Genomic DNA, 27,703 nt, shown 5'->3' on the forward strand with positions numbered 1-27,703 from the left:
AAAAGAGCAAACAATACTGCAGCTTTATGAAATCAAAGCAATACATTTGGCATACTACTCTAAATATGTGTCAGCATGACAAGCGAAATCATAAGTTATCACTTTAGATGTAATTGCTAGATGTACATCTATAAATGCTGCAACGAAATAGTTTATACAAACGCTTTGTGCCCCATTATCTCCAAGTCAACCAAAACCAGAACAACTGCGAAGAATGTTTCTTTGACTCCATCCTTAAATATTCATGTCAACAAGTTTTCTTCTTGTTTACTTCTTGTAAAAACTGGATCCAGACATTTGTGAATATACTTGCTTTCTTCTGAATGAAAAGATTTTCATATCCAAGTGAAATAACTAGTGAAGTCTCACTAGTGCAAAGGTCAGTCAGCTGCATAAGTATTTCACATAAGTTTCTTGACCTAAACAGCATAAGGTAATTATCATAATTGCAGGTTGGAGAAATCCCAACCTTTCAAGGAATGTTCAATTCCTGGAAATAATAAAAGCTAGTTTCTTATTAAGTTATGTTTTGCAATCTACTGGCCTGAGTATTTAAGGGTGTAAATCTTTCCCTGTAACGTGAGTTCTTGAAATGTTACACCATCACAGAGATTTTCCTGGTACGTGAAGTCCCATCCTTTCGGGATATCTCTAACCTCTCTCCTATGCCCGCTGCCCATCTCCAAAAAAGGAAGTAGTATAATACATTGCACCTTGTATTAAACTGCCTGCAAGTCCACCAAAACCTGAAGTCAGTAAATGGATTCAGAAATTACCAAGTTGTGACAGACACAGATGCAAACAGAGAGCAGAACTGTTTGCACAGTTCCCACAGGAAATATGATGAGAGAGCTGAACAGAACAGTCAGACCAGAAAAAAAACACCAAGAAAAGAAAAATTATATTAAGTCACTAATTCATTTACCAGAAAAAGCAAAAGAGGTTCATTTTTGCCTTCCTACTCCCTCCTCCCTCACACACCTAAACCTTAGTAAAAGGCCATACAAGCACTAAACAGGCTAATCTATTTTAGTAAGGAAGAGACTATGAGGTCATGCACTTTCAGGTCTGAAAGTAATATAATTAGCCAGAGCAAGGAGCTGCCTACAAAAAGCCCTTCGGGTCCTAAGGCACACACTGCGAACAGAGCAAGTCAGCCTAAGGAGCACAGCTCCTTTAAAGACAGGCTTCAGTGAGGCATTTGAACACACTGCTGCACCTTGTTGTTCAACCCTTGCAGAACTGCCCTTGCTAATCCAGACTGCATACTTCCCCTCCTTCCTCAGTACTTTCAGGTACGGATCAACAACAGGCTGACTCACATTTTTCTGGTTTTTTCCTTTTTGTGTTTTATTAGCTTGTTAACCTGGCTAGTGATCTCCTTTTACTAAGCTCAGCCTTTTACTTTCATTGAAAAAGTATTTAACTGGAGTTCAACTGTAAATGAGCTTAGCATATTGGCCTGGCTGACTATACTGAAACTAGATAGAAAGAGCAACAACTGAGTAGACAACACTGAGAGAATTACTGGTGTTGGTCATGGCCAGGAGAAGCCCTACCTTACCAAAAGCTAAGGCAAAGCAGCACTGAAATCCATCCAGGCAGCTTAGAGGATGCTTTCGTATCAATGTGTACAAGACTGAATGAACAAAACAGTTAAGCTGCTGGTAATATACAGCCGACCAAACCAGTAATCACTCTAAAATGCGCTTTGCTATCAAACTGAGCTGTGATTTTTAAACATGATCTTCTAGCAGATGAAACAGACAAAACCAACCTTCTTCCATAAAAGGAAAAAAAAAATAAATTTGAAGGAGACAAACATTTTACCTCTTTGTGAAGTACTCACATGAGTACTCTGTTTCTCTCCATATGTATTTTTTTAACCACACACAAATAAATAAAAATCAGAAGAGTCACACTCACTGGTTGTTTCCTGGGCATGATTACAGAGGCAGCTGATTGAATGAAAACCATCAGGCCCTTACGAGAACAAGTCTTGTCATGTCCTGGTGTATATCACTATCTTCTGGCAACTGAACGCTTTTAGGTACAGAGGAGCATAAAATTATTTCATCCTTTTTTGACAACTAACTGACTAGAGACTAGCCTTTCCCAGTTAACCAAAATCCTATTTTGCTTCAAGATGAGGTACATCTCCAAAGACAAAAGGCCCTATGCTGGATCCCTGAACAAGACTGCAGTGCCTCTTAAAATGACAGTGCAGACTACCAGTTCCATTGCACAATTTTTTCAGGCTATTTTTATTGCTCACTTCTCACTTAAACTGGTGCAACACTGATCAGAGCAGGGGAACAAGTCAAGAAGGTCAAAAGGCAGACAGATGCTTGGCAGAGCTTCCACATTTACAGTCAGAACAGCACCATGTCTTAGAATATATTGCCTCCGTGATGCTTTCAATGCAGAAAGAGCAAAACAGCACATCTTAACATGGCACTATTAAATGTATATAATATATACACAGATGTGTATATATTATTATATAAAATATCTATTCATATTTTAGAATATGATAAATTTATTTCAGAAAGGAAAACTTCCAAATCTACATATTCTCCTAGAATGCATGAAAAGTGACAGGATATAAACTTACAATTTTCTGTAGCGAATCAATGAGGTTCTGGAGATCAATATCGTCGCGGTAGGATTTAATGTTATTCTCAAAGAACTCCTTGACCCTGTCCCTCACCCAGTCCTGGAACAGGAAAGCCAAAACTGCCACTGCCAGCTCCAGCAGGAATATAAACACAATAGCTCCACAGAACTGTAAAAAAAAAAAAGTCCCAATTAGGAAATATCCATTCATTTTGAGTGCATCCCTACTTCAGCTCCACCAGAAACAGACATAGAATTAGGTTAAGATTCTCATTCAGTACAGATACCATGAGAACACAGCCCGTTAAATGAGAATACAACATAAAGAAACCCCAAAAGTAGTACAGTTATCTTTTTGATTTGGTCACCTGAACTTGACGCTAAAGTAAGCGCCATACCACAGTCATTATGCACAGCACTGAAAATAATAATAAGCAAGAACGTGCAAAACACAGGGCCAAAGTAGTCTTGATGTTACCTCTTGGATTGTTTCTAGTTTTTTAATTTTTTGTCCAGCTCCACTGTTTTCAGATCTAAAGCCAAAAAGAAGCCTCACTACCACAAGAGCCATTTAAGAAGATTTCACACCAGTCAAAGTCCAAGTTTTGTCCACCAAACATTTAGAAGAAATTTAAAAGTGTAAGAGACTTTGCTCTTCCTAAGTCACTATATCGTCTCCTCTCCATGATTCTTAACTGACTAAATATGTTCCAGAACACCGTATTTGGTATCTTACATACACAATGTTAGATTCCAGTATATATACTATAACATCACTGTATAGCAGAATGAATGAGAAAGGAAGAAATGTTTTCCAGAAAGGGGAAAACATACGAAGGTTTGAACCTACACTGCTTTTAATACTCCCCTGAAAAGCCTTTGAGTAATGGTAAGTTTACCATATATATTGTAACAAACCAAACTGTATAAATTAATTATCTGGGTTTGATACTAGTCCTTCACCCATTGTTCCCTGCTTTCACAAACCTAACAGTCCACTTATATAATGATGGTACTTACGAACTTCAGAAGGCAGATGTTTTCTCTTAGTGCCCCTACACAACCAGCAAATCCCAATGTAAACATCACTATTCCCACCAGTAAGACAAGAACCACTGGGTCCAGACCATGAAGACCAGTCACCTTCGTCAGATCAGACAATACACCCTGAAAGAGAAACAGGGTAACAGAGAAAGGTGAACACTTAAAAGCATTTTTCATTTAACATTCCTTCTGGGTGTCCATGATTCCAGATGAATCTGTTGCAACATTCTCCTAGGTCTATTTGTCAAACAAGCTTTCACAAGATGATGCCAAAAGCTAAGTACTATTACTGAATACTCTAGTTTTAAGGCAAAAGAATTTATGCTCTATATCAACTTGAAGTACGTCAATAAGAGGGGCACTCCAATTCCAGTCTCTTTAAATAAGCTAAGGAATTTTTCCAGTCCTCATGTTTAAGTGGCAGAAAGGGAGAGACATGGATATGGGTGAAACTTTGAGGGAAACAATCTTGGTTTGGTTTTCAAGGGAAGATGATTTTTCCTCTCATTGTTTTAGTTACACCCCTTCTAGTGCTGAATAGTCTTAGGAATGATCCCGTATTTTTGCAAGAGTTGGGAGAAGTATAGTCTAAATATTCCCCTTTCACCCCAGATAAAACTCTTACACCAAAAGAGGTTATCTATTCCCTATTAGATAGTTGCAATTTTCCCAGTTTAGCAGCACCTTTTTTTTTTTTTAAAAAAAACAACTATCCAGAGGCACAACTTATCTTGGCATGATCTTGCCTATTAAGCTTGTCTGCCTAGAACTTAGGACAGAAATTCTATGTAAATGTAATGTTAACACAGTGAAGCTCTTATTTCTAGATTAGGTTTTAAAGAAATTTTTATATACCAGCTACCATTAAAATTCCATCAAATACATATAACACAAGCTTCTCATCTAATGTGCAAGAACAAGATGCAACATGCAGAAGACAGAAGGAACAAACAGCTGAAACTCTTAAAGTTAACAAGAACAACTTGTAGGGACATCTATGCAGCCTTGCAATAGTCTGTTTGTCATACACATCATCAACAAACAGAACATTTTAATAAGGGAATACTTTCCCTTTAAAACAGAAGTAGCAAAAAAACCACAGTACAATATGCTTTGTAATAAATAAATAGAGTATGTTTACTTTTTTTTTCCCTTTGTAAAGTACATTCTGAAGCTAACTATGTTTAGTCTAAGAGGAAGATATAAGAAAGACTCGAAGTAATCAATACAAGCAGTCAAAGGAATGTAAATTCTCATCTTGCTACTCAGGTATTTGTGCTAAAGTGCAAAGAATACACATGCTAAAAGAATACCTTGGAAAAATCCCTATCACTTTGTATTTAAATGCTTACTTAACAAAAAAAAATGTTTTCAATATACAATTAGAAAAAAATGTATACATGGAGAAACTTCATGAGGTGCTGAAAAGACAATGATTAACAGCACTATAGTGATACACAGGAGTTCATCTTCCTTTTATAATGTGTTCCATAACAGATCTTGTTAGACCTGTTAACTTGGCAAAACAATAGTTATTTTTATCAAAACTGGTTGAAGGAAAGAAAATAAGAAAAATATTCAACTGTAGACCTCAGAATTGCCTTGCAATACCTGGTGACTAACAGTCAAAAGAGCCTATTAAAAAGTGGTCTCTGTTTATAAATTTCCCAGCATTCAGAAAGTCTTGGGAAGCAAAGACTTTCCTAGTTCGTGTCACCAGTGACGCACTTCATCCTTACAAACTGTAAGACCTCACAGCTAACTATCAAACTTGGTCTACTGGGTTAATTATGAGTGTCCCACCTAATCAAGCCTTGGCTCAGACCCACGACCAAGGAAAATATGCCAAGATTAGTTAGGCTAATTCAGTGTCTTTGTAGAACCAACACTATGAAACCAAACCCTGTATGACGGATATTGAAACTTTCACAACTATTTCCAGCCATCTCCTTTCCACACCCAAACTCAAGCTTTCTTCCCCCCAGACAATCTCACTCAAGCAACATTTTTTGGAAGAAAACTTCCTCTGATTAAAGCATGTTATGAAGAAAAGCTGGCAGGAACTGGGCTTTATTATTCACCCTCAGATGTTGCTGGTTCACAACAGTTTCTTCATGTTCACATTTTATAATATTCTCTTTTGAAGAGAAGGTTGTGGGTTGGTTTTTTTGCCAAACAAAAGATGTTAAGTGAAAAATCCTTAAGGAAGCACACAAGAGGATTAATTCAGGGGACTATCTCATTCCACCTCACTCATCTCTCTAAGGATGCTTCTGCCTGTGCCATCTGCAGGATGGTAAAAGCTCTCCAAAGCACAGGCTGCCCTTTATAACAGCACCTATATTTCATACCAGCATACAGGAATGAGGTCTGATACCTGAAGTCAGTGTCAAAAAAATCCAAGAACAAAACTCAGCCTTCAAGACTTCCTTTCCAGCAAGCTAAGAGTTCAACTGCACAATACTTAACCTGTTTTCCGCTTTCTTTAATTTTGTAAGCATTATGCCACCATCTCAACTGAAGTATGTTGGCAGAAAGCAAGCATGGATTGCCCTTAAAAGAAGTGTTTAAAATACCAAAAGCCAAGCCAGTTACTGTCTTGAGGTACACTAGTAGGGAAACTACAAACTACATCTAAGGACAGAGTTTATTTCTTACAATGAAGTTCTGTAAACTGGATGTTGATTGTCACAGTATCACACTGCCACTAATTATAACACAAATTACACGGACATACCTTTAGTTTACATAACGCTGTATATACAAACACAAAGATCAGCAGACTAAAGAATAAGTACACTTCATCACAGAGTAAATTAGGGTTGGAAAAGTCCTGTCTAACACAGGCAATCCCAAACCCAGACACAATACTCCAGATCCAGCCTCATGTGTGATGAATACTGTTGGAAAAAGCTCTCCCTCAACCACTGGCCACATCGGTGCTAATATAACCCAGTATGCTGCTGGCCTTGACATGGGGGCACACTTGATATTCAACATACTGACCAACAGGAACTCAGGGTTTTTCCCTCAAAAAGCTGCTTTCTAGGTGGTCAACCCTCATCCCCTACTGACACATTGGGTTGCTCCATCTCAGGCACAGGATTTTGCACTTGCCTTTTTTCTTTTTTAAATAGACTTCCATCAGGTTCCTGTCAACCTATTTCTCCATGCTTTTGAATTCCCTCTAAATAAGTCTTGCTTTGAAGTAGACTGACTGCTCCCGCTCCATTTGTTATTAGCCATGAGCTTGCTGGAATGAAGTTAGGCTGACTAGCCTCTAGTTTTCCAGATCCCCCTTTGTGTCTTTTTTGAAGTGGTTTTACCAATAAAAACTGGTTTCCTGATGAAAAGGTTCAGTGTTATTCACATTGCTCCCATTAACTTTCTCTTTAGTGACTTTTGCACTCTCTTGGGTGAGAGATAAACATCTATCCAGTTTTATTGTGGAGACTTAAAATTTTGTGCAGTTTAACATTGACGTGACCGTTCCAAATATTTCCTTATGACCTTGTAACTGGGTTTTGTTAATTAGGTACACCAGTTAAAGAGACTGGATTTGGCTCAAAAAGGTAACACAAATCAGGATGAGTAACATTTTTACATATAGTATTTTCAACATTTCTCACAAACCACTATTCTCATTTTGATATTTTGTAAGAAAAAGATGAACAGGATTTATAGCCAGAAAAAAAGGCTGCTGAGGAATCATCAAGAAGTGTAATCCCAGCAGGAAAAAAAAAAAAAAAAAAAAAGAAAAAAAACAGGGAAGTTAAAGGCACCCAATATACTTCATGTTGCACCGGGAGACAGGATGTTTGAAACTTCCACCACCTGTAGTTTATCTTTCAGTTTACCACTGCAGCACAGCTTCTGGAATGTTTTACTCCTTCTTCCTATCTATTGTTCACCAAGATGTTTATCTGTAAACACACAGATCCACATATCCATATCCCCTATGGCTGAAGAATGGCACTACTGTGAAAGACTATCCACACAGCACAGAACAGACATGAAAAGCATGTACAGATTTCACAAGACATTCAGAAGTTCAAAACCACAGAAAAAGCTTTGAAGCCCTTATCTGCAAGATATGACAGAGAGCAGAAATAGTTTAGGCAAAATTTAAGAAGTCAAGATAGAAAGAGCCTGTCCTTGCCTTTTAGTAACTTCAGCATACCATAAAGTCCGTTTGGCAAGTGGAGGTAGTTGTAAGCTAGTAATTTCCAACCACACAGATCCTACATGCCTCTTTACAGAACAGAGGATGATGTCTGACCATGAAAGAATACAAATTCAAGACAAGTTTAACACCCTCCCTGAGGGGTTGGAAAGAAAATCCTTTTGTAACAACATAATAGAAGGTAAATGCATTTGTGTGCAGAGATAGTGTTATTGATGTACAGTAAGCAGCCTATCTAGTTGTGGGAAGGTGCGCATGCACATAGGCCGCAGGGAGAAGGACAATAAACATCCCAGCATTAAGATCATCACCATCAAACTCTTTCACTTCCAAAAAGCAGAACAATCCCAGAACCTCTCTCTATGTGGGTAGCTGCTGCATACAAGCACTCTAAAGGAACTGTTACTCTACAATGGTATTGAAGTGTTCCTACTCAGCAGCACAATGGAACAACTGAGGGCACCTGCCCATCGCTGTTAATTAAGATGCAGATCAGTAAATCTGCTAGAAGTTGTCACTTTTTCCTACTGCTTGCAGTCATATTAAAGGCATGCTACTACATTCATAACAAGAGGGTGAACCATTCATTTCTATACCTAAACCATCTCTTCTCTTGTAAAAGAACTCCATAGGTACATGCCCACACAGACCTTCTGTGATTGAGGAAGTTATTCAGCTGAAAGAAACCTTTGCCAAAAATAAAGGTGTTATTCAGATTGATCATGCTCCCCAATTTTGTCTCTCTACATGGAGATGCAATAACACAAGCAGTTCCACGGAGAGTAAAGTAGAAGACAACAGATGGCCTGCAGATTGGAATACTTCAGAACAATGGTCCCAAAAACATTGTTTTAAATAGAAAAAGATATATCTTTTACATTCCTCCCAAATGCTTCTTGTTTTTAATAAAAAGAGGTGGGAAGACATGCGTATTTTAGAAAACAGGCTTTCAAAAGAGAACCAGGTCCTAAAGACTATTCATAAATGTTAAAATCTCCCTAGCAGCCTGCTCTTACAAGTTTACAAAAAAGGTCTAGAAATCAAGACTCACAGCTTAACACCTGATGAGGGACAAGAATGAAACTAATTAAAACCAGTTTAGATCATTTGAACATGGTCCTGAGCTCAGATGCTACATCTAACCTTTGCTGCCTCCTAAGGAAGTAGTTTCACTGGGGCAGGGAGCAGGGGGGTGCAGCCACCAAGCAAAGACCAGTCATTTCTACACTTACCTTTTCACTCCATGCCCAGAGACCAGCTGCAAGGAAGGCCACCCCAGCTAGCTAAAACAAAAAGGAAAAAAAAAAAAAGAATTAGCTATTCTAAACACATTCTCAAAACACAGCCAGTAGCACTGTTGCTCAAGTAAAATATTCTCTGTAATCTCAGACAATAGCCATGGGACATTCCTCCCCATTAATCAATCTCTTGCAAAAAGGATTTAGAGTGCTTTATTCCATAGCATTCTTGCATTTTTTTTTAAATTATTTCAATTTGATTTTTCATGATTACTCAAGAAGCACACAGTCCTAAATTAACAGTTCTATACAGTAGTGTGCAAGTTATCCATGTTCCAATGACTTGCTCTAAACCTTATTCCTGGCACACTAATGAAGATTTCAGAATATTTAATGCATTTTGACTTTAATCCCTATTTAGCCATTTTGTAGTACCACTGCCAGACAGTAGCCATACTTGACTCTTCATAACTTCTCAGTGTCAAGGCTCATTGTATTAGCCTCTCCTCAAATAAGATAGTTTGTCTCCTGAATCCTTACCTTGTTTAAGCCCTTTTGAATTAAGCTGAAGTAATGGTCCATCTACTTTCAATAGCAAAACTAATTGTCAACATATAAACATTACACCAATATATGTGTTTCTATAATAACTATGTCTGAATTACATTCATCCAAACGAAGCAAGAGATCCTCATTCTAGTCTTTTATTCCCTTTCTCCATTCTCGGGTTGTTTCTCTAAAGACCCAATTTCAATAATCAAACTAAAATGGCCTTTCTACAAAGTGAGGGCAGCTCCCCCACACTACTCTAAAGCGGCATTCTACTCTGCTGTGTCCATATAACCTTATAAGACATTGAGGTGCTGAAATGTGTCCAAAGAAAAGCAATGAAGATGGTGAAGGGTCTAGAGCGCAAATCTTATGAGCGGCTGAGGGAAATGGGGGTGTTCAGCCTGGAAAAAAGGAGGCTCAGCGGGGACTCTATTGCTCCCTGCAGCTGCCTGACAGGGGCTGTAGGCAGGAGGGGTCGGGCTCTGTTCCCAGGGAACAAGGGACAGGACAGGAGGGAACGGCCTCAGGTGGCACCAGGGGAGGGTTAGATTGGGTGTGAGGGGACATGTCTTCACCGAAAGGGTGGTCAGACACTGGAACAGGCTGCCCGGGGAGGTGGTGGAGTCACCCTCCCTGGAGGTGTTTAAAAGCCGTGTAGATGTGGCACCTGGGGACATGATTTAGTGATGGACTTGACAGTGCTGGGTTAATAGTTGGACTTGATCTTAAAGGTCTTTTTCCAACCTAAACGATTCTATATAAAGTACTGAGGTTGCTCCCACCGCCAAGCCTTACACAGATTGACAAGCAGATCCCAACAACTGAAAAATGCCTTGAAAAGGTGCCCTTTCCTCTAGGAAACGCAGCATCTTGTATGAGCTAAACAGGCATCACAGGCAAGAAGCAAAAAGAATAAATAAATAATGAGACCCTCTTACAGGGTCTCATTCACAAGAATATACGTATAGGTTTTAAGTACCAAATTGACTACTAGTAACATGGAAAGAGCTACAAAGTAGTGCTAAGTAAGTTAAATTTCCATGTGTTGCTTAATAGACAGCACGACGACTACTCATCTCGGACTGTGCATGAACTACAAACATTTGAAGTGATGATTTGGATCAAAGCACAACTTTAAAAATACTATTAAAACCCACACAGATATAAACAAAATATTGACCCAGATTACCCTTAAATCTTAACCCAGTTATTTTCAGATGAAGCAGCAACACTGGTGGGGGTAATACTCAAACTTGCATATCACTAAGTTACACCATGCATGCAATTGATGCATCCTTCACACTTTCTCATTCCAAAGGCTCCAGAAATGCCAAGGCAGTTGAAGACAGCTGGTATAATTTGCAGTAATCAAGGTAAATTACACAGTAGATACAGATGATTCTTTGGGAATGTTTTCTAAAGATATGAGGAAAAAAAACAATTGAGAAGACACACATCCTCCACAGTCTGTACACAAGCTAATGTTAGTGTAACGCTAATACTGTGCTATTGAATGCACAAACAAGACATCCTCTTCAGACTGGCTGCCTTTCATCACAACTGCCATCTTAATTACATTGTAATAGATTCTCGATTAAGCAGAATTTTCACCAGCATGCTTCATTTTCACCTCAGAACACAAACATTGCTCTCATTTTTATGAAGTGTTCAGGTTCACAAACTATGCTATTTTTGTGAAGTTATTTCCATGAGCACCTATGCAAACTAGCTACAAGTAAAACTATCAGCAGAAAAATAGTCTCATAGAATCAACATGGATAAATCTAATACTTAATTCAAAGACAAATGATTCATAATTCTCACTAGAAGCAGCCAAATCATATACATTATGTTTCTTTAGCAAAAAGACAATGAAGTATGGTGCACTAGCAGAAGAACCAAAGCCATTAGCTGCTACTTTTACATGCACAATCACCAAGACAACCAATTTGCAAGGAAGTAAAATAGTAGCTGTTTAACCAAATGAAATTCCTTTGCTTTAAATACCACATGCAAGATACTTTAAGTATCTCACTGAAAATTATTGTAGAACACACCATGGTGATAATACTACCTCAGAAGTTAACATGATTGAGCACACCCAATACAGAGTTCTACAGACAATTAGCACCAGGAAAACACCCTCTCTTTACCACTTTTTCAAGCGACTGCTATAAGGCAGACCAGGGAACTAATCCAGCCTGAACTGAAGGACAAGTTTAACCCTTCATCAGCTCACTGAACTAACTTGTCACAAGAATAGGAGAACAGGCTGCTGAGAAATAGCAACTCTAACCGAAAGTGCTCCCAAGGTGATAGTGAGCAAGACCGCTATTTCAAGAGAGGAATTTTGAAATTTGCTTTTCACCAGAATCTGGACAAGGTGTAAGCAAGAACAAACTGGACTACACAATTCACTTCTATAAAAGAGCCATTTAAGCCATATCCTGCATGAAAGGTTAGATGGAAACATACATAAAGCACCTCAGCTGTACCCCTTTGAACAGGAAACTCAAACTAGTAACCAACGTTTTGTCATTTCCTGCTTTAGTACTGAAAAATCCACATTATTAGCATATTGCATTGAGCTGTAAGCTCTACTCAGGAGATGTGCAATACTGATGCCAACTCACCCACACCATGCACAAGACCACTTAGTTTAAGCATTATCTGTTCCCAACAGCAGTTTAAATTCCTTTGATTATGCTATCAGAATCACCCTACTGAGAAAACAGGTTTAATTTGTTTCTCAAAATCTAAGTTGCAGCTAAGCATAATTCTTGCAAGAGAACCCTTTGCAAATAAACTGATTTTGGGTCGGTCTGGTTAGAAGCAATGGGAATGCATTCTTACTGTGCTCAGTTTGCGTAAGCACAAAGTGTTACTCTTACAGGGAACACCTTCCACCCACTGGACAATCCTATTTCCCACTGTAGCTCCACCCATGCTGTAGCAATCAGCAGCCTACAGCCCTTCCTTCCTACCCTGATCTTTCCCTCTCAGGGTCAGGAAACCACCTGGTGGGGGATTCCTTCCTCTACTGGGCACAGCCTTGCTGTTTTAGACATCCCTGAAAAACATACAGACACTGCAAAAGAAAATCTTATGCTAGCCTAAGTCTTCTTTTACTTTTGAAAAGTAAGCTCAGAATTCTTTTCCAGAACTTAAATGAGATTTTTTGCCCGTAATCATCATGTTCAGGGCATCAATGCCCCATCTCCTATAGCACTGAGTAACAGTGAGCTCACATGCAACCTAAAAAGCTTTGGCAGAGCACACACGCAATCCTACACTTCACTGAAACAGCCGTGTTCTGGCTGAGGTGCAATTCTTGGACTACCCCCCCCCAAAAAAAAAAAAAAAAAAAAAAAAAATCCTTCAGCTGGCAACAAAGAAGCAAGCACCAGAGACAGGTGATTGAGGCATCACCTTTTAATTCCTAAGGCCTTCCCAAGTACAGGCTGGAAGATACAGAGCAGCGCTGCACCCCAAGACAGGGCACCCATGCACGCCTGGAGTCAGTTATCCAACCCCTGCCTCCACAACAGAACTCCATTGCAAAATGACTCAGAACAGAAAGGTGCCAAAACCAAGCTCTTCATTTGGTATTACTGCAGGCTTGATTTCATTATGACAAATGAAGGTATTTGGAAAAAAAAAACCACCAACCAAAACCACCCAAACAAAACCCACCAACCAAAACCCCAACTTTCAAATTCAAAAGGAGGTCCAGTCTTGCTGTAACAAGGTAATTTCACTTAAGCTTCTGAGCACTGCCTAAGAAAACTGCAGTTATCTTAATGGTTGCAACACTGCCTCATCACTACTCACTAAAACAAGAATACTTGCAGAAGATAAATCTTATTAGCATGCTTAAAAAGCAAGATGAAAATAAAGTAGTATCACATTAAAATCATGCTCAGGAAGACAGAGCCTTCCTATAATCTCCATTCCCTTTCTTGCAAGGGAAAGCCAAGCAAAAAGAATAGTGACTTTGCAAGCCAGTCATACACAACTAACTCAAAGCATCAGAACTGAACGTTCTATTTCCAAGCTGCTTCTATTGCCAAGTTGCCCCTCTGGGGAGAAAAACAAACCACCAAACCTCCAAAGGACGATGAAGATTTACAGATTTCTAAAGGCTGATTAAACTGTGTGCTTGCTATTATTAAAATATTCATATTTGTCCTCCAAGTTCAGTATTTTGTTCCACCCCATTCTATGTGAACTGCACTTGAAACATGGCACAAACTGAAGAAAAGCAGCCACCTACTAAGAAGTTTAAATATTCTGTAAACTACTCACTAAGTCACCATATGCTTTACCTTTAAAGTTTACACAGTCACTGGTACTGTCTTTAGAGCTACAACAGGGAAGTCAACATGCATCTTTAAGTAAGCCTGACAGAAAAATAAATGCAGCTCTTCACTTACATGCGAATTACCTGGCTTGTGAATAAAGCCTGTCACAAGCCAAGACACAGGTGAGCTACCATCATACCTCCAGTAACAGCTTACACAGGCAAAAGGCTGTCTGCACTCCTATCTAAATACCATCCCTCACACCCATTATATAGCGGCCACCCTTACTAACATAAACACAAAACTGCTCCCACAAGCACCTCTCCTGCAAGCCAAGAAGAGGAGGGAATGTTAGACGATTCACTTAAATGATGCTTTTTTGAATCATGGTTACATTTCCCTTCTGATTTTGCAGTCCTTCAGTTCTTTAAAGGCACATAGAAAGTTTACTTTGTTCTACACATGATGAATTTGTCCAATTAAAGACATTGTGAGACTAGTCATCCCAGCCCGCAGGACATCATAGACTCCCGAATCATCATGTCAGCTAAATGATTCATGCATCGCCTACAGGAGTGTCTCTCCTCCCATTCAACATTTACATAGCTTGTTCTACAACTACAGGTGCTGAACTCTTATCAAGAAAGAGCTGTAGTTACACATAATTTACTAGGTCAGCCTGATAGTAGCTTCTCAGAAGAAGCCTCAGACCATTCATTGAGCAAGACTACTAGTACCTGTTCAGAAAAAAAAATTCCTCCAGCCAACAGATGATCTGAAACACAAAAGCTGTATTTCAAATTCTCAATTTTTCTGCATCTCTTTCTTTAAAAGTGATTCTTTAAGGCACAGAAAAATCCTTGGAACTTCATCATTAATTTCAAGAGAATACAGTTAAAAAAAGAAATTTGAAAAAATTGAAATAAAATGACTCTGCAGGGAATAAAAAAAGAGAAAATATTAATTTCTATGAAAAAGCAGAGGTAAATTCTCAATAGTCTTCCCAGTAAAGACAAAAAAATTCAGTTTTTCAAAAGTTGTTTACCCAGCAAAAACAGTAATAGACCCCACTTGATAAGACACTCACTATCAAGCAAGCAGAGATCTAGAACAACCATAAATTCATGAACAAAAGAGTCTGTCAATTTCTCACATACCCCCACACTACCTGCTGAAAAGCATCCACCTAGTTAAAGCAATTTCTCTGAAAACCACAACAGGTTAACAAATATTACTTCTCATTGCACCACACTCCACTACGGGTACATGGGAGTTGTACTACATAGAAGAAAAATAACTACAGAACTGATGGACTTTAAGCACATACATTTTTTGACACATTAAGCCATGATAGCAATCCTCAATTACTAGGGGAAAAATAATTATCACTAACCAACATTTGCACTATGGCAATACTGTGGCAAATAATCCTTACTGGAAAAAAGTTTTACTCAAGCCACACACCTTTTCTGCAGTTATCCACAAAAGGATAAACTCTCCTGTGGCTTAATGCTACAGTATTACAGTATCATGTCAAAACACTGCACTAGGAGACAAGAGGTGGTGACAGTAGCAAAAACTTCTGTGATTTTCAACAGCCAAACATTGCAGTCTCGGAATATTACCTGGCTTTCTAAGATTTTTATTAGGTTGAAGACAGCAGAAAACTGATGAGTAAGAAGCTCACAAGACTCTCAGCAATTCCTTCAGGCAGTGAATCCACTCTATGGGTCTTGCTTTAAACAGAAAATTGGGCCAGATGACCTCCAGAAGTTCATAGGGTTATAGAATGGTTTGCGTTGGAAGGGAGCTTAAAGATCATCTAGATCCATCCCCTCGCCACAGGCAGGGGCATCTTCCACCAGACCAGGTTGCTCAAAGTCCCATCCAACCTAGCCTTCCATCTGGTGGTTTGTTCCAAACATACACTTTTCTAAGATTCTAAATTAATTCATTTTTTTCCATCATACATGCAGCTTTCAAAAGACCTTATTTTCTACCATAAATACTGCCAAAACAGCCAAAATGTGCAGAAACACCAGCCTAGTTTACCGGAGGTTGATGTGGTTTAATCAAACAAGATACCAAGCCATTATTGACAAGTACAAACAAGTTTCTGCAGCCTACAATTTGTGTTTGGATACTAAACCCCCTTTTTTACTGAAGTTAAATACAGATTTGTGTAATAATTCAGTATATCTTAAATTTTAGGTAGCAAAAAGCTGACACTGTTCAAGGAATCACAGTAAACAAGTAGAACTAATACAGTCTTTTCGAGCATGTCTACTGATCTCAGACAACTCAGGATCAGGAAATTGATATTTCACTCAAGTTGTGTCAACCACATACCACAACTTTCATTCTTACCACTTGATCCTTTCAGCTTTGAAAAAAACCTAAACATTTCAGAAAAAGCTATCCATATTAACAAATATTTCAATTCTGAATCAGAACATTAATCTAAGCTGCTAGTGTGGGCAAGTCACGGTGTCTGCACCTCTCCATGACTACCCATGCATTTACATAACTTCAGGTGCAAAGTCCTATGCTTGACCTGCAAGTTCTGAAAAATTCTGAACTGCATCCTAACCTTCAACTTCCCCTCACAGATACATTAACTATTTCTAATGCAACACTATGCATTAACCTTTGAGTAGCCTTCTTTTCCAAAGTAGTCAGGTGCTTCAGTGATCTTGACCATCATACACACGTAACACACACACACTTACTTGTTTTTGCACCCTTTTCACATTCACAATCCTAAACAAATGTTACAGGCAGGCTAGTCCCTAGCTAAGTATTTCAAGACACTACCAGATAATTTCATGACATTTAAGATCCTGACTATGTTGTAATGCCAGCTGTTAACATGTCTGGGGCACTTCCTTTCTTCTCTTTTGCATAATGTATTTACAGTTATACCACCCCAACATAGAGATCAAAGATGATCTGAAAGGAGATATTAGAAGAGACGCCTCTTAACAGGAAAGCAACTTTTAAGTGCACTTGAGTGGTATGTTAAGGTAGCTTTAACCTTTGCCCCAAACATAACCAGCATTTAATGGCCTCCATCATTCAAAAGACATAGGCCTTGTCAGCAACAGTAGAGATGCTATTTTCTTTCTTTCTCCATCAAAAAATAACCCACAACCCAAACCAAGAAAACCAGTTTTATCTGCTTCAGTCTTCTATCTTCACTCAGAAAGTAAGATAGGAGGAAGGGGAAAATTGTGAGTAATCTGTATCGGTGTAATTTTCAGTAATTACTTTCTCACATGGGATTGGCTTCAGTTCCAAAACACCCAGGACATACACTATACATCAGCTTCCTGCTTTCAGATAAAATACTTCAGCCTGTTCCCTTGAGCAGAAAAGTTAGTAACAATGAGGTATGCCTAAACTATTTCAGTTTCTACATTTTGTACTCACCCAGAAGACAATGTTGTAGCTGAAGAGCAGGTATTTGTACCAACAGCTGACTTCTGCATTAGAATATCTGTAATAGTGCATCTTCTATAGCACAGTGTCTGCACAGAAGAAAACGAATGCGAAGAATTAGGCAGCGAAAGATTTGACAAATAAAGATTTTTTTTTCCAGAGAAAGGGACTATAGTAACCTGTACTGTATGCCATTCAGAGGTATGTTCAACGTCAGCTTAGAAACTTCTGCTGACCCTAAATTCCCTATAAGTATTTGTTGCTTAATAATCCTATCTTTTTTAAGCACCCTTATGTGGTAACGGGGAGGGACACCCAAAAAGGAAACTAGCTATACAGTTAGCCTAGGAAGATCTGCATCTGCAAGCTGACATTCATGCGCTTTCTCACTCCTTCAAAACCATTTTACTTACAGATGGCTGCTTGGACTTACGCAACAGTCTGAACATACACCCTGTGGATTACACATCCAACAACCCAGCTAGCAAGACATTAGAAGCAGTTACCTGGAAAACCTCAGCATCTACAGGCTGCTAAAGGTAGTTGTATTCTGCCTTTTCCATACTTTAATGTGTCTTTTCCAAATCAGTACTCTACAAGATGTTTTATTGTCAAGAATAACGGCCCCACCATGAAACAGCTGGCAGTTTGGTATCCCCACTTCCTTAAGTACACTAGAGATAAGGTTCAGCCACAGCTGTTGCTCAAATATTTCAGAGAACTACAGTTTTTCAGAATATAACAAATAAACCAACCTCTGCAGGAATGCCACACAGAAGACAAGACACACAGGACAATCTGTTAAATCAAAAGCCAGACCTGGAAAAACAAAGCACTCCCACAGCCCTTGCATTCTAGAGAGCTGACTACACCACTGCTGCCTATGGCAGATAAGAACCAGCTCCACATTTAACCCTTCACACATGTGAGGTAAATGTTTTCCTCCCATAAGATAATAGTGGAAGGTTTATGACAGGGAAGCAAGCAAAGAGAATTTTCAAACACCTCATAACTAAGAAAGAGACTTCAACTACACTGACCTGGACATTCACAGACAGCATGCAAAACCCAAGCCTACCCAGCAAAAATCTGAAACCATGGAACAGAGAACTAAAAATTTCCACCACATCCACAGCTATGAGAAGGGAAACTAATTTTTTTTAGAAGGCAATTTGCACCTGGGTATAAAACCCAATCCCACTGAAAAAAGGAACACAAGCAAATACCTGCCAGGTTTAAGAATCCCATTCAATACAATGAACGGCTTGCTTTAGCTTTTTAGCAAAATACCAAATTATTTTCTGAGACAATTATGGAGTACTACCATTAGTGTCTCCTTGGAGGAGCTTGTTTTTTGAAATCTCAATAAAAACGTTTCAAGCCTTACCTTGAGCTGGTTTTCTCCTGAAGGTGAAACAATACACTCAACAGATCAAGGACACACAACAGACATCTCTAGCCCATAAGACCATAGACAGAAATCCCAAACAAGCTTTGATTTTCCTTCCAGAGGTCTCCCCATGCCAGGCTTGGCTTCCATCTGGAAGCAGACTGAGAATCCCTTCTTCTTGGTCCAGACACATCCTCCCATCCCTCTTTGAGCCCAGCCAGGAAGTTTATTTGCTGCCCAACTAAATGGAAATAGTTTTCAGAGACCATGGAGAAAAATCTAAAGCTTTAGATTTTGGGGGTTTTTGTTTTGGTAGAATACTCCAGAGCTTTAAGAAGTTATGGAAAAAACAAGTGGAAATTCATGTAACTTGTCATACCAAAGTAGAATTGCAATTGTGGACAGAAAATAATTTCTGCTTTTTTCAAGCTAAGATGACCTGCATGTGCATAAAAGGAATTTTCAGATCCTACTGACAGGTGGCAGGTATTATACAACTCCTAGTGATCCACCTGACATGAAGTAGATTAATTTGTATATAAAGTCAGGCATCACTTAAGTAGCCTTCATGCATATGTTACACTTATGCAGGCTGCTTAAGATACATTACCCACAGGCATCTCCAGATTAGTGCATCTGGACAGACAAAATAGCAACAGAAAAATCATTTAAAAAGGAATTACTCATCCTGATTCCATCCAAAATGGAGTAAAAAATTCTATACGAGATAGAGTAAAACTGAGTTAAGTCAGAACTAAAAGATTTTTTCCTCAATAGCCCCAGTAAAGGGACTGAATACACAGAATGAACTACTTAGCTGGTTCCAGAGAAATGGCGGTCTGGAGAAAGATTAAAAAAATAAATTGCACATTCTTACAGAAACAATACCTGCAAAATTTGTCAGGCTAGAGAGTGTGAGCATTCACCATTAACACCTGAGCTTGGTATTTCCACAGTTTAGATGTTTATTTCCATACAGTTTTAACCAAATACTGAAAACAAGGGGTTTTTTTGCCTTCCAAACTCTCATCTTACATCTAGGTCCTAACGCTCACAGTTCACTTATAACAAAAAGCACTTAAACAGTGTTAAAACAAAGTTGTACTTTGTGACAGTATAGGCAGTGACTGGAAACGATTTTCCTGCATGTGACCCAGTCATCTACATAAGCTGATTTTTGCCGCGTACATTCCTAAATAGACAGTTTGGTTTCTTCATGCCCTGGTTCAGCTATATTTACTGACCTTTTCAACCCATCTATCTTCACAGACAATACTTAGGAATATTACTATTATGACATCTAGTAAAGAAAACTTGTTTAAAAACCACTCTCCTGACATGCTTAATTAAGCTTGCAGCTGAGAGAATACAGAAGGAACAAATGGTTGGGTTTCTGAACTTCTTTATTTTAGTCTCTAGCTCCAAATGGCAATTTATATTTCAGCAGTCAATAGCCATACACTGGACCAAGTCAGTAAGTCTGATGGGCCTGCAGAAGAGAGGGAAAATAGGGGGCACTAGGAGACAACAGCAGAATGCCACTAGTCTGAGCAGAGTTCAAAACTCAATTTGCATCAGTGTAAATGTGTATTACAGCAATACACTGGCTACCAGTGCAAACATTCTCTGGATGCAGGCACACCAAGGCCTCCATCACTGTTTTGCCTCCCTCCCTCTGAAAATCAGGATCCTGGCAAACGACAGGAGCAGCAACTCTAAGATGTACATACTACTAATAAGAAACATCTCTTCTGTAGTGGTAGTGGCAGCAAAAGCAGAGGCAGCAGGTGGCATTTAGCTAGCACATCACTAAATTCTGTAAAAAGGGGCTTCTACTAAACAAAGAGGCTTAAAATATAATCTGAGGCAGAAAGGCAAGTATACCATTTCAGGACCTAAAATATATAAAGTCTGAAGTCTCACTTTTTGTTAGGTTGCCCTCCCTGGCATAGGGACTGACATCCAGCTGTTGTCAGGGAAGCTATTCACAGGAATAAGAGCATCAGAAGTATCTTTACTGGTAAGCACCATTCCCCACCTACCTCACCATTTTGACCACATTTCTCCCCACTTCCCCATACAACTGGCAAGATACTCCAGTCAATACCAATTACAGTATTCTCACAGAACGAAAAAGAAAAAAAAAATAATTATATACTGTTTGGGGTTTTTTAGTGCTCCGAAGTAACAGGGGCCCAGTACTACCAGCACTGGTTCCTTGTTGCAAGGAACAGCACGTGGCTGCCCAGACAGATGTTACCTTCTGGACACCCGCCTATATTAAGAGTAGATTTGACTTAATCTCTTTGCTTATCCTTATCAGGAGTCTTTTGGTTCCTCTTGACACTGAACACCCTATAGTGCGGTATAATCACTACTGGTGTGGGAGTGACATTCTGACATAATAAATCTCCATAGTAGGTGAATCCAGCTTTTTCCCCTAACCCTACAAATAAACAGACCAACAATCCAGTCAAGGCCACACAGCTGCCTTCCCTGTGTTTACACTAAAAGCAGTCATGTTTCCTAGTGTAGGAGGCATCTGTTACCAGCCTAGAAATCTGCTACATCAGTACTTCGTTGAATTTACATCACAGGTTACACATCTATGGTTAGGCAATAGTACAAAACACTTGGAAGATTAAAGTAGTATGTGGGCAGCATAGACAAGGAACTTTCTCTACAGTGTTTCAAACAAAGCAAGTCACATTGTGTCAGCTGACAGTTTTCACCCACTCATGACAACAGGAATTTCTAACAGTTAAATACAGAGCACTGCTGCTTTGGTAGAACATATAATTTTGTCTTTGTGTTTACAGCTTTACTAAGGAGCAAAAAAAAAAAAAAATAATGTAGTCATTAATCAAGAGGCTACTGCCATTTCCAAAGTGTTTCTACACCCACAGATTCCACTCTTACCTTCAAAATGTTTACAGCACTGATATTCATAGTCTATATATTTTAACTCTCATAAAGCCAAAGTTGTGATATATGAATCTAATTTAGGTATGCAGGAAAACCCTCACAGATAAGATGTTAAATATAGAACAAGAACAACTGGAACACTAATTCACATCTCTAGACGTAGGTCTACTAATTCTTTTGACCCTCAGGAGATGTTAACTTTACAAGGCTGACCTAAGTCACACTGAAGTTCAAGGTTCAGTCACTACTGCCACCGTGTGTAGTCCTGATCCCTTCCCTACTCCCTCCTAAAATCCACAACCACTAATCATCCTACTCTGTGGAGCAAACAGTCACAGAGCAAATCACATAGCAAATCTCGAGAACAATCCTGTGATCTTGTACCACGCACCACGGAGAAAACATTTTTAAGCTTCCCAATCTACCTCCCTGGAACTCATATAAATGCCAGTGTGGGTGCAGTTGGGAGGTGGCAGGAGAACAGGATGGGAGGCCAGAAGCAGTACTAGCTTCTGAGAGTGCTCCTGGGAATGCAACACCCCTGTAATGACAGCACACAGCAGCACCGCAGGCTACACCACACTTGAGGCTAACAGGCTGAAATGGGTGATACTGGGGGAACAGGGGCAGAACTGAGGCAAGAGAAAACAAAGAAAAAAACCTGTCATTTTATAAGCTGTTTGCTGCTCCCTCATCATTCATCAGTACAAAGCATCAAGTCTATATGAAGCTGGTGAAACAAATCAAGTCAAAAGAACACACTGAGAAGCAAGAAAAAATTTTACAACACAGCCAGAGATGCACTTTGGCCTATGGTTTGTTTCAATATGACTACTTAATTCCAGTACTTCATCAAAACCATTCAAGTTTATTCAAGAAATGGTGCCATTAAAAATAATTGCCATATTCTTTGGACATGCTTAATCAATAGGGTTGGGGTTTTTTTGTGAAGTTCAAAGGAAGACTTCTCCCTGACCAGAGATCATAGATTTTCTCATAACCTTCTGAAATGGAGCAACTTAGCAGCACCTATAGACTGTTCTTTCCACATGCCAGAGAGGTCTTAATGTTCAGTACTACACCTGGGTGCTGAGGATCAAATCTTCAAGTGTTAAGGGCTGATCTGGTGCAACACAAAGGAAAGAAAAACTGACGGGATCTGGAGCTCTTACAGGCTTATCTGTTCCTGGAAACAGAGATAGTAGCCCTGGGATGATTCAGGAACTCCGTGCAAGCATGTGTCATCTTTATTTTCGTAATTTTGTCTCTAAGGAACTCTGACTGGAGCCTCCCAAAGAAAATGCAAGCTTCTCTTAAGCAATAAAAGTATAGTGTATTTACTTCTGCTACAGTCCAGAAAAGCAGCAAAATATTTGCTCATTTTTAGAGGAAAGCTGGGAACTATTCAACAAAAGGGTATTTTTTTTATCCTGAAAGACTCATGATGCAAGACAGATATTGCTAATAGGTTATCCCTGGGTTTACTAAAAAAATAACGTCAGATAGCAGATCTCTGAACTCAATGGAAAACATGACCAAAGCCAGACAGATTCCTTAAGACACCATCTTTTGAGACTTTTATTTTTGTAGTGTGCTGAAGACTCAAAGTTCTTAAAGTATTTGAAGAATATTTCAAGCACAAGTTGCTCTGATACATACTCTACAAAACAATCCCTCAGAGCAGATCCAATCCCCTATAAATTGGAAGAGTTTCAGGTTTCAGTGATCGGGCTTCATTTGCTATGGCACAAATTGCAACTTTGGAAAACTTGTTAGTAACGTACATACACCAGTGTTCCCAAACCCAAAACAAAGAAGCAGTAATTCAGAAGAGCTCCACTCCAGCTCTACAGACAAATCACACTATATGCATGTGCTTTTTGGCCTTTTATGTGGATGAGTTGCATCTGAAATACCATGTAAAATTACTCTGACCTTAGACTAACATTCAGAATGTAGAGACCTTAAATTATGAAAAATAATCTACATGGGCATCAAAAAGCATCATCTTTTAACCTCTTCGGAACCATCCACTTGACTAACATGACCAATAATTCAACATAAAAGCTCTACATTGCACAGCTGTAACTCAAGGAGCTAGTCAAGCTATCATTCACGGAATATTTTCAGCTTCACTAAATTACTTTAATAGAAATATACTTCAGGAAGATTTGAAAAAGCAGAGTAGAATTAGGGATCACTCCCACAGCAATTAAAAAGCAGTGACAGAGGACAATAGCAGTTGTAACAATTTTACTTTTCATCATTCTTCAAAGAAGCTACCAAAAGATATAGCTGGCTGGCCTTGCTTTCACATCTTAAAATCTTTATTCTTACTTAGCTATGAAAGCTACTAGTAATGCTAAAAAATACATCCACAAAACAGAAGCAGCTCCAAGAAATCCTTATTTTCATTTACACACACAAGTCAGAATGAAAACCAACGACACTGTAGAATTCAAGTATTGACTACGTAAATCCAAACTGCAAATAATTTTAATTGACAATGAGGAGACATACAACTGTACTCAGCTATCCACTGAGTTTCACTAGGTTTATGCTACTTCTGCTCCACTGAGGTAATAAGTGAACAGATAAGAGACTTTCCGCTCCAACATACAGCAGCACTTGACAAAGGCACCAACTAAAAGGTATGGGTCTTTTACCTAGTTCAAGGGAAATCTGCTCAAAGTAGCTGACTACAAATAAAGTGTATACTCCATTCTGACTTAAAGTATGAGGTAGCACAGGAAGCAGAAAGAAAAGGAAATACCACAAGTAAACTGCATCTTAACAGCCAGTGACTTTCCAAACATGAGCAGAAGAGTAAAAGACAGAAGAGAGAACCTGTTGTAAGCCATCAGGCTCTTTATTAATATTAAAGAATTGAGGTAACAGCAGGAGTAGAGGATGTAGAGCCTTCACTGACCTTATCCTCAAAAGCACTTGGGAATTACCCATGCTCATGCAAGTTAAAACTCAGTTGGATTACACCAGAGTAAGTGAAACCAACACTAGACACCATCACTGCAGTTCAATGGATGGCTTGTTAACATCTTGGTAAAGTTTGGAAAAAAATCTTTCATGTCTATGAAAATTTTTTTAACAAAGCTGTCAACCAGTTTCACCTGAATAGGAGCTTGCCTGTGCTGTAACTTATTTAGTATGTGCAAGAAACCACAAGCCATGTTTTCCTTTTACTTCACAGAAAGTTCAGGTATTGTGAAATGCATAGAAGCGTGTCAGTCATTCTGACCAGAAGGTTATTCACCCCAGGGAGCAAAGCGCCTGTTAGAACAAGTAGCCAGAATAATCTTAGCCGATCAAAACTCCTTGGCTGCTTTCTACTGCCTCTCATGAGGCTCGGATACATATCCACTGCCTTTAACATAACAGTAGCAAGGCAAAACTCAAGGTCTCAAATTAAAGCAAGCTTGTAATTTGACTTTTTTTTCCCTCCAACAGAAGGTTTTGGAACCCTAACAAAGCAAATATTTTATTTGAGGAGCCAGATCTTCCAGTTTGGGGAACAATTTTATTCCTATTTAGTGATCAGGGAATAATTTTATTTCTGTTTAGTGATCCAACAGTAACAGAATCTATTCCATATACACTGTCGGCTCCTTCCCATACCTCCATACAGACCAAAATGTTTCAAGAACAAAATAGGTCCTGCTATACCACTTTATATCACAAAAATAAGTCACAACTTAAGAAAAGACAGGAAGCCATCAACTTTCTTTGCTGATAAATGCACGCTTTCTTCAGAGAACATCCTAAACTTTTACCATATTGTGGCTTTCCTCTGTTTCCAGAAAAGCTACTTGTTTGAGTTTCCAGTTACATTTCAGCCAAAATTGATATCCATTCATTTTCTTTTTTCGTAAGAGAGAAGAACAGGAGACTGATTATAGTAATACACCCTAAAGAAATGACGAGTATATAATTTGTTTCGGGTTTTTGTTTGGTGGGTGGTTTTTTTCTTTTCCTAAAAACATGCCTTGCTTTGGGTATAACATGTAGTCTGTCCACGTCCACACCATATTTCTTAGCCTTTACGCTGAATGTTCCTATATATGTATTTAAAAACATATATAATATGTATACATAATATGTGTGTATATATACAAAAATATATATATTTAATAATTTAAACCAGATAAAGGGGTCTCTAAGTTAAAAAAAAAAAAAAAAAGAATTCCAGCATTGACAACTCCAATAATGAGCATGCTAAGAAATGAATGCGTGTATTTGTACAATACTAGTTATATTCACTATTTGTTCAGGTTAAACAAGGTTGTCTCCATGTCGTGGAGACATGAAGTGGAGCTGAATCCATAAAAATTCAATTTTTTCTCCCCTCCCACCCCAAGTAACAGGACCCATCCTTTCAAACACCAGAGGAAGAGTCATTCCAAGGAGGTGCCCTCCTAGCACCAGGGCAAGCTACTTGTTGGGGGAATGGAGTGTTAATACATGTTGGGTTTGGGGACAACACTTTCAAACCTTGCTTTCCTTTGCTGCCCTCCACCTTGTACACCACCTGCATTCTCAGCACACCCAGGGGAACCTTATTTTATATGTTGAGCAGAGCAGTCATCAGCTCAAAGGCCACAAAAGAAAAAGGCTATTTGTGGTCCCATAGACAGCTCAACCACTATGCAGCTATTCTCCCTACTGACTGACTTTCTGGTAAAGAAACACACTTGTGCAACTTTCAAAAATCAACTAGCATATAAATCTCTTAACACAACATCAGAAAATGTTAGAGATGTGACCAAATGGCATTCACTAAACACCTCACAGTCTTAACCACTGCCAACTCTTCAGCAAACTAGATGTCTCAGCCCAAGGAAACAGAAATAAGCTAATGCTTCAGGAGATACAGCAGGTAGGTTTGCAACGCAACCTGCACACCCCACCACAACACGAGGAAAAAGAATTTAAAAAAAGACAAAGACCAAAGCTGCTCCAGGCCAAGCCTGTGCTTGAACAGCTTCAGCCCTTCCCCCAAGAGCCAGTGCTCAGGCAGGTCATGAGAAACCCTTGACTGTCTCACTGGAAGACTCTACATCCGCCCCAGGGGAAGGAGGAAAAACAGGCTTTCCACCTCTCAGGATTATGCCAAGAACAACAGGGTGCCATTAAGAGACCGAGGCAGCAAAAACTGCGAAGTGACACTGTTGGAGCTCCTTCCAATGCAGACATCAAGTCTCTGCAATACCTAATAGCAAACACAATAGCAGAATTGGAAGGTGCAGAGGTTAGACACAAACACTTCCTAATCTGCGGCTTTTATTAAAGGAAAAAAACCCAAATACCTCCAGAGGAAAAAAAAAAAAAAAGTGAGAACACAGGAAACTGCCATCTTAACAGGCTGACAGCATGACTGGTTACACAAGCAGCACAGCTCAGAAAAAAAAGATGGGAGCTGAACACCACCTTCCCTTCTCACTTGCCCAAGCTAGACAGTCTTTCAAACTCCCTTCTGCTTTACAGCAGACCACTGCTATGATCACTTTGTCAAAAACCCCTCTGCAACCTCAGCACACTGTATACTTTGCAAAGAAAGCCACCTCATTGTCTTCTGAGAGTCATCTCACTAATTGCCTATCCATTAGTTTCAAGTCAAACAACTTTTTAGATTAACCCTCCTCCTCCACAGGCTTGCCATGCAGACAAACTGAAGTAACTTAATACTCAGGGCAGGGTAGAAAGCTTTGTCATTTTGTACCCTTTATTATTTATAGCTATACCACTGCATTCATACTCCACACAACATTAAGTACTTCCATGAGCGCTGTTTAATAACAAATTGTTGAAGGGAAAGAAACGTGCATCAAGAGAATCAGCCCCATGTCCCGACAGTCAGAAGGCTGCTGTCACATAGAGACCAAAGTCCACCACCTCAGGTGTCTTCCTTCAGGTGCAAGTTACTTAAGGCTATTCTCTTTGTTTTCTATACCAGGAGTTTCTAGATGTCAGTGCACATGTTTCAGCACTGATTTTATACCCT

At 39.1% G+C, this 27,703-nt stretch overlaps 1 protein-coding gene across 1 annotated transcript in view; it reads right to left on the reverse strand.

The window, feature by feature from the left end:
- The window catches only part of TSPAN14 (tetraspanin 14), a 41,634-nt gene that overhangs the window by 8,175 nt on the left and 5,756 nt on the right, over nt 1–27,703 (reverse strand). Inside the window, exons 2-5 of the mRNA XM_040605767.1 lie at nt 17,364–17,461; nt 9,076–9,126; nt 3,637–3,783; nt 2,615–2,785 (exon numbers count right to left, since the gene is read on the reverse strand). Of these exons, the coding sequence (XP_040461701.1) occupies nt 2,615–2,785; nt 3,637–3,783; nt 9,076–9,126; nt 17,364–17,444 (450 nt within the window). The 5' untranslated portion in view covers nt 17,445–17,461. The remainder of the gene's footprint in view (nt 1–2,614; nt 2,786–3,636; nt 3,784–9,075; nt 9,127–17,363; nt 17,462–27,703) is intronic.

This window comes from Falco naumanni, chromosome 9 (genome assembly GCF_017639655.2).
Source record: "Falco naumanni isolate bFalNau1 chromosome 9, bFalNau1.pat, whole genome shotgun sequence".
Lineage (NCBI taxonomy): Eukaryota > Metazoa > Chordata > Aves > Falconiformes > Falconidae > Falco > Falco naumanni.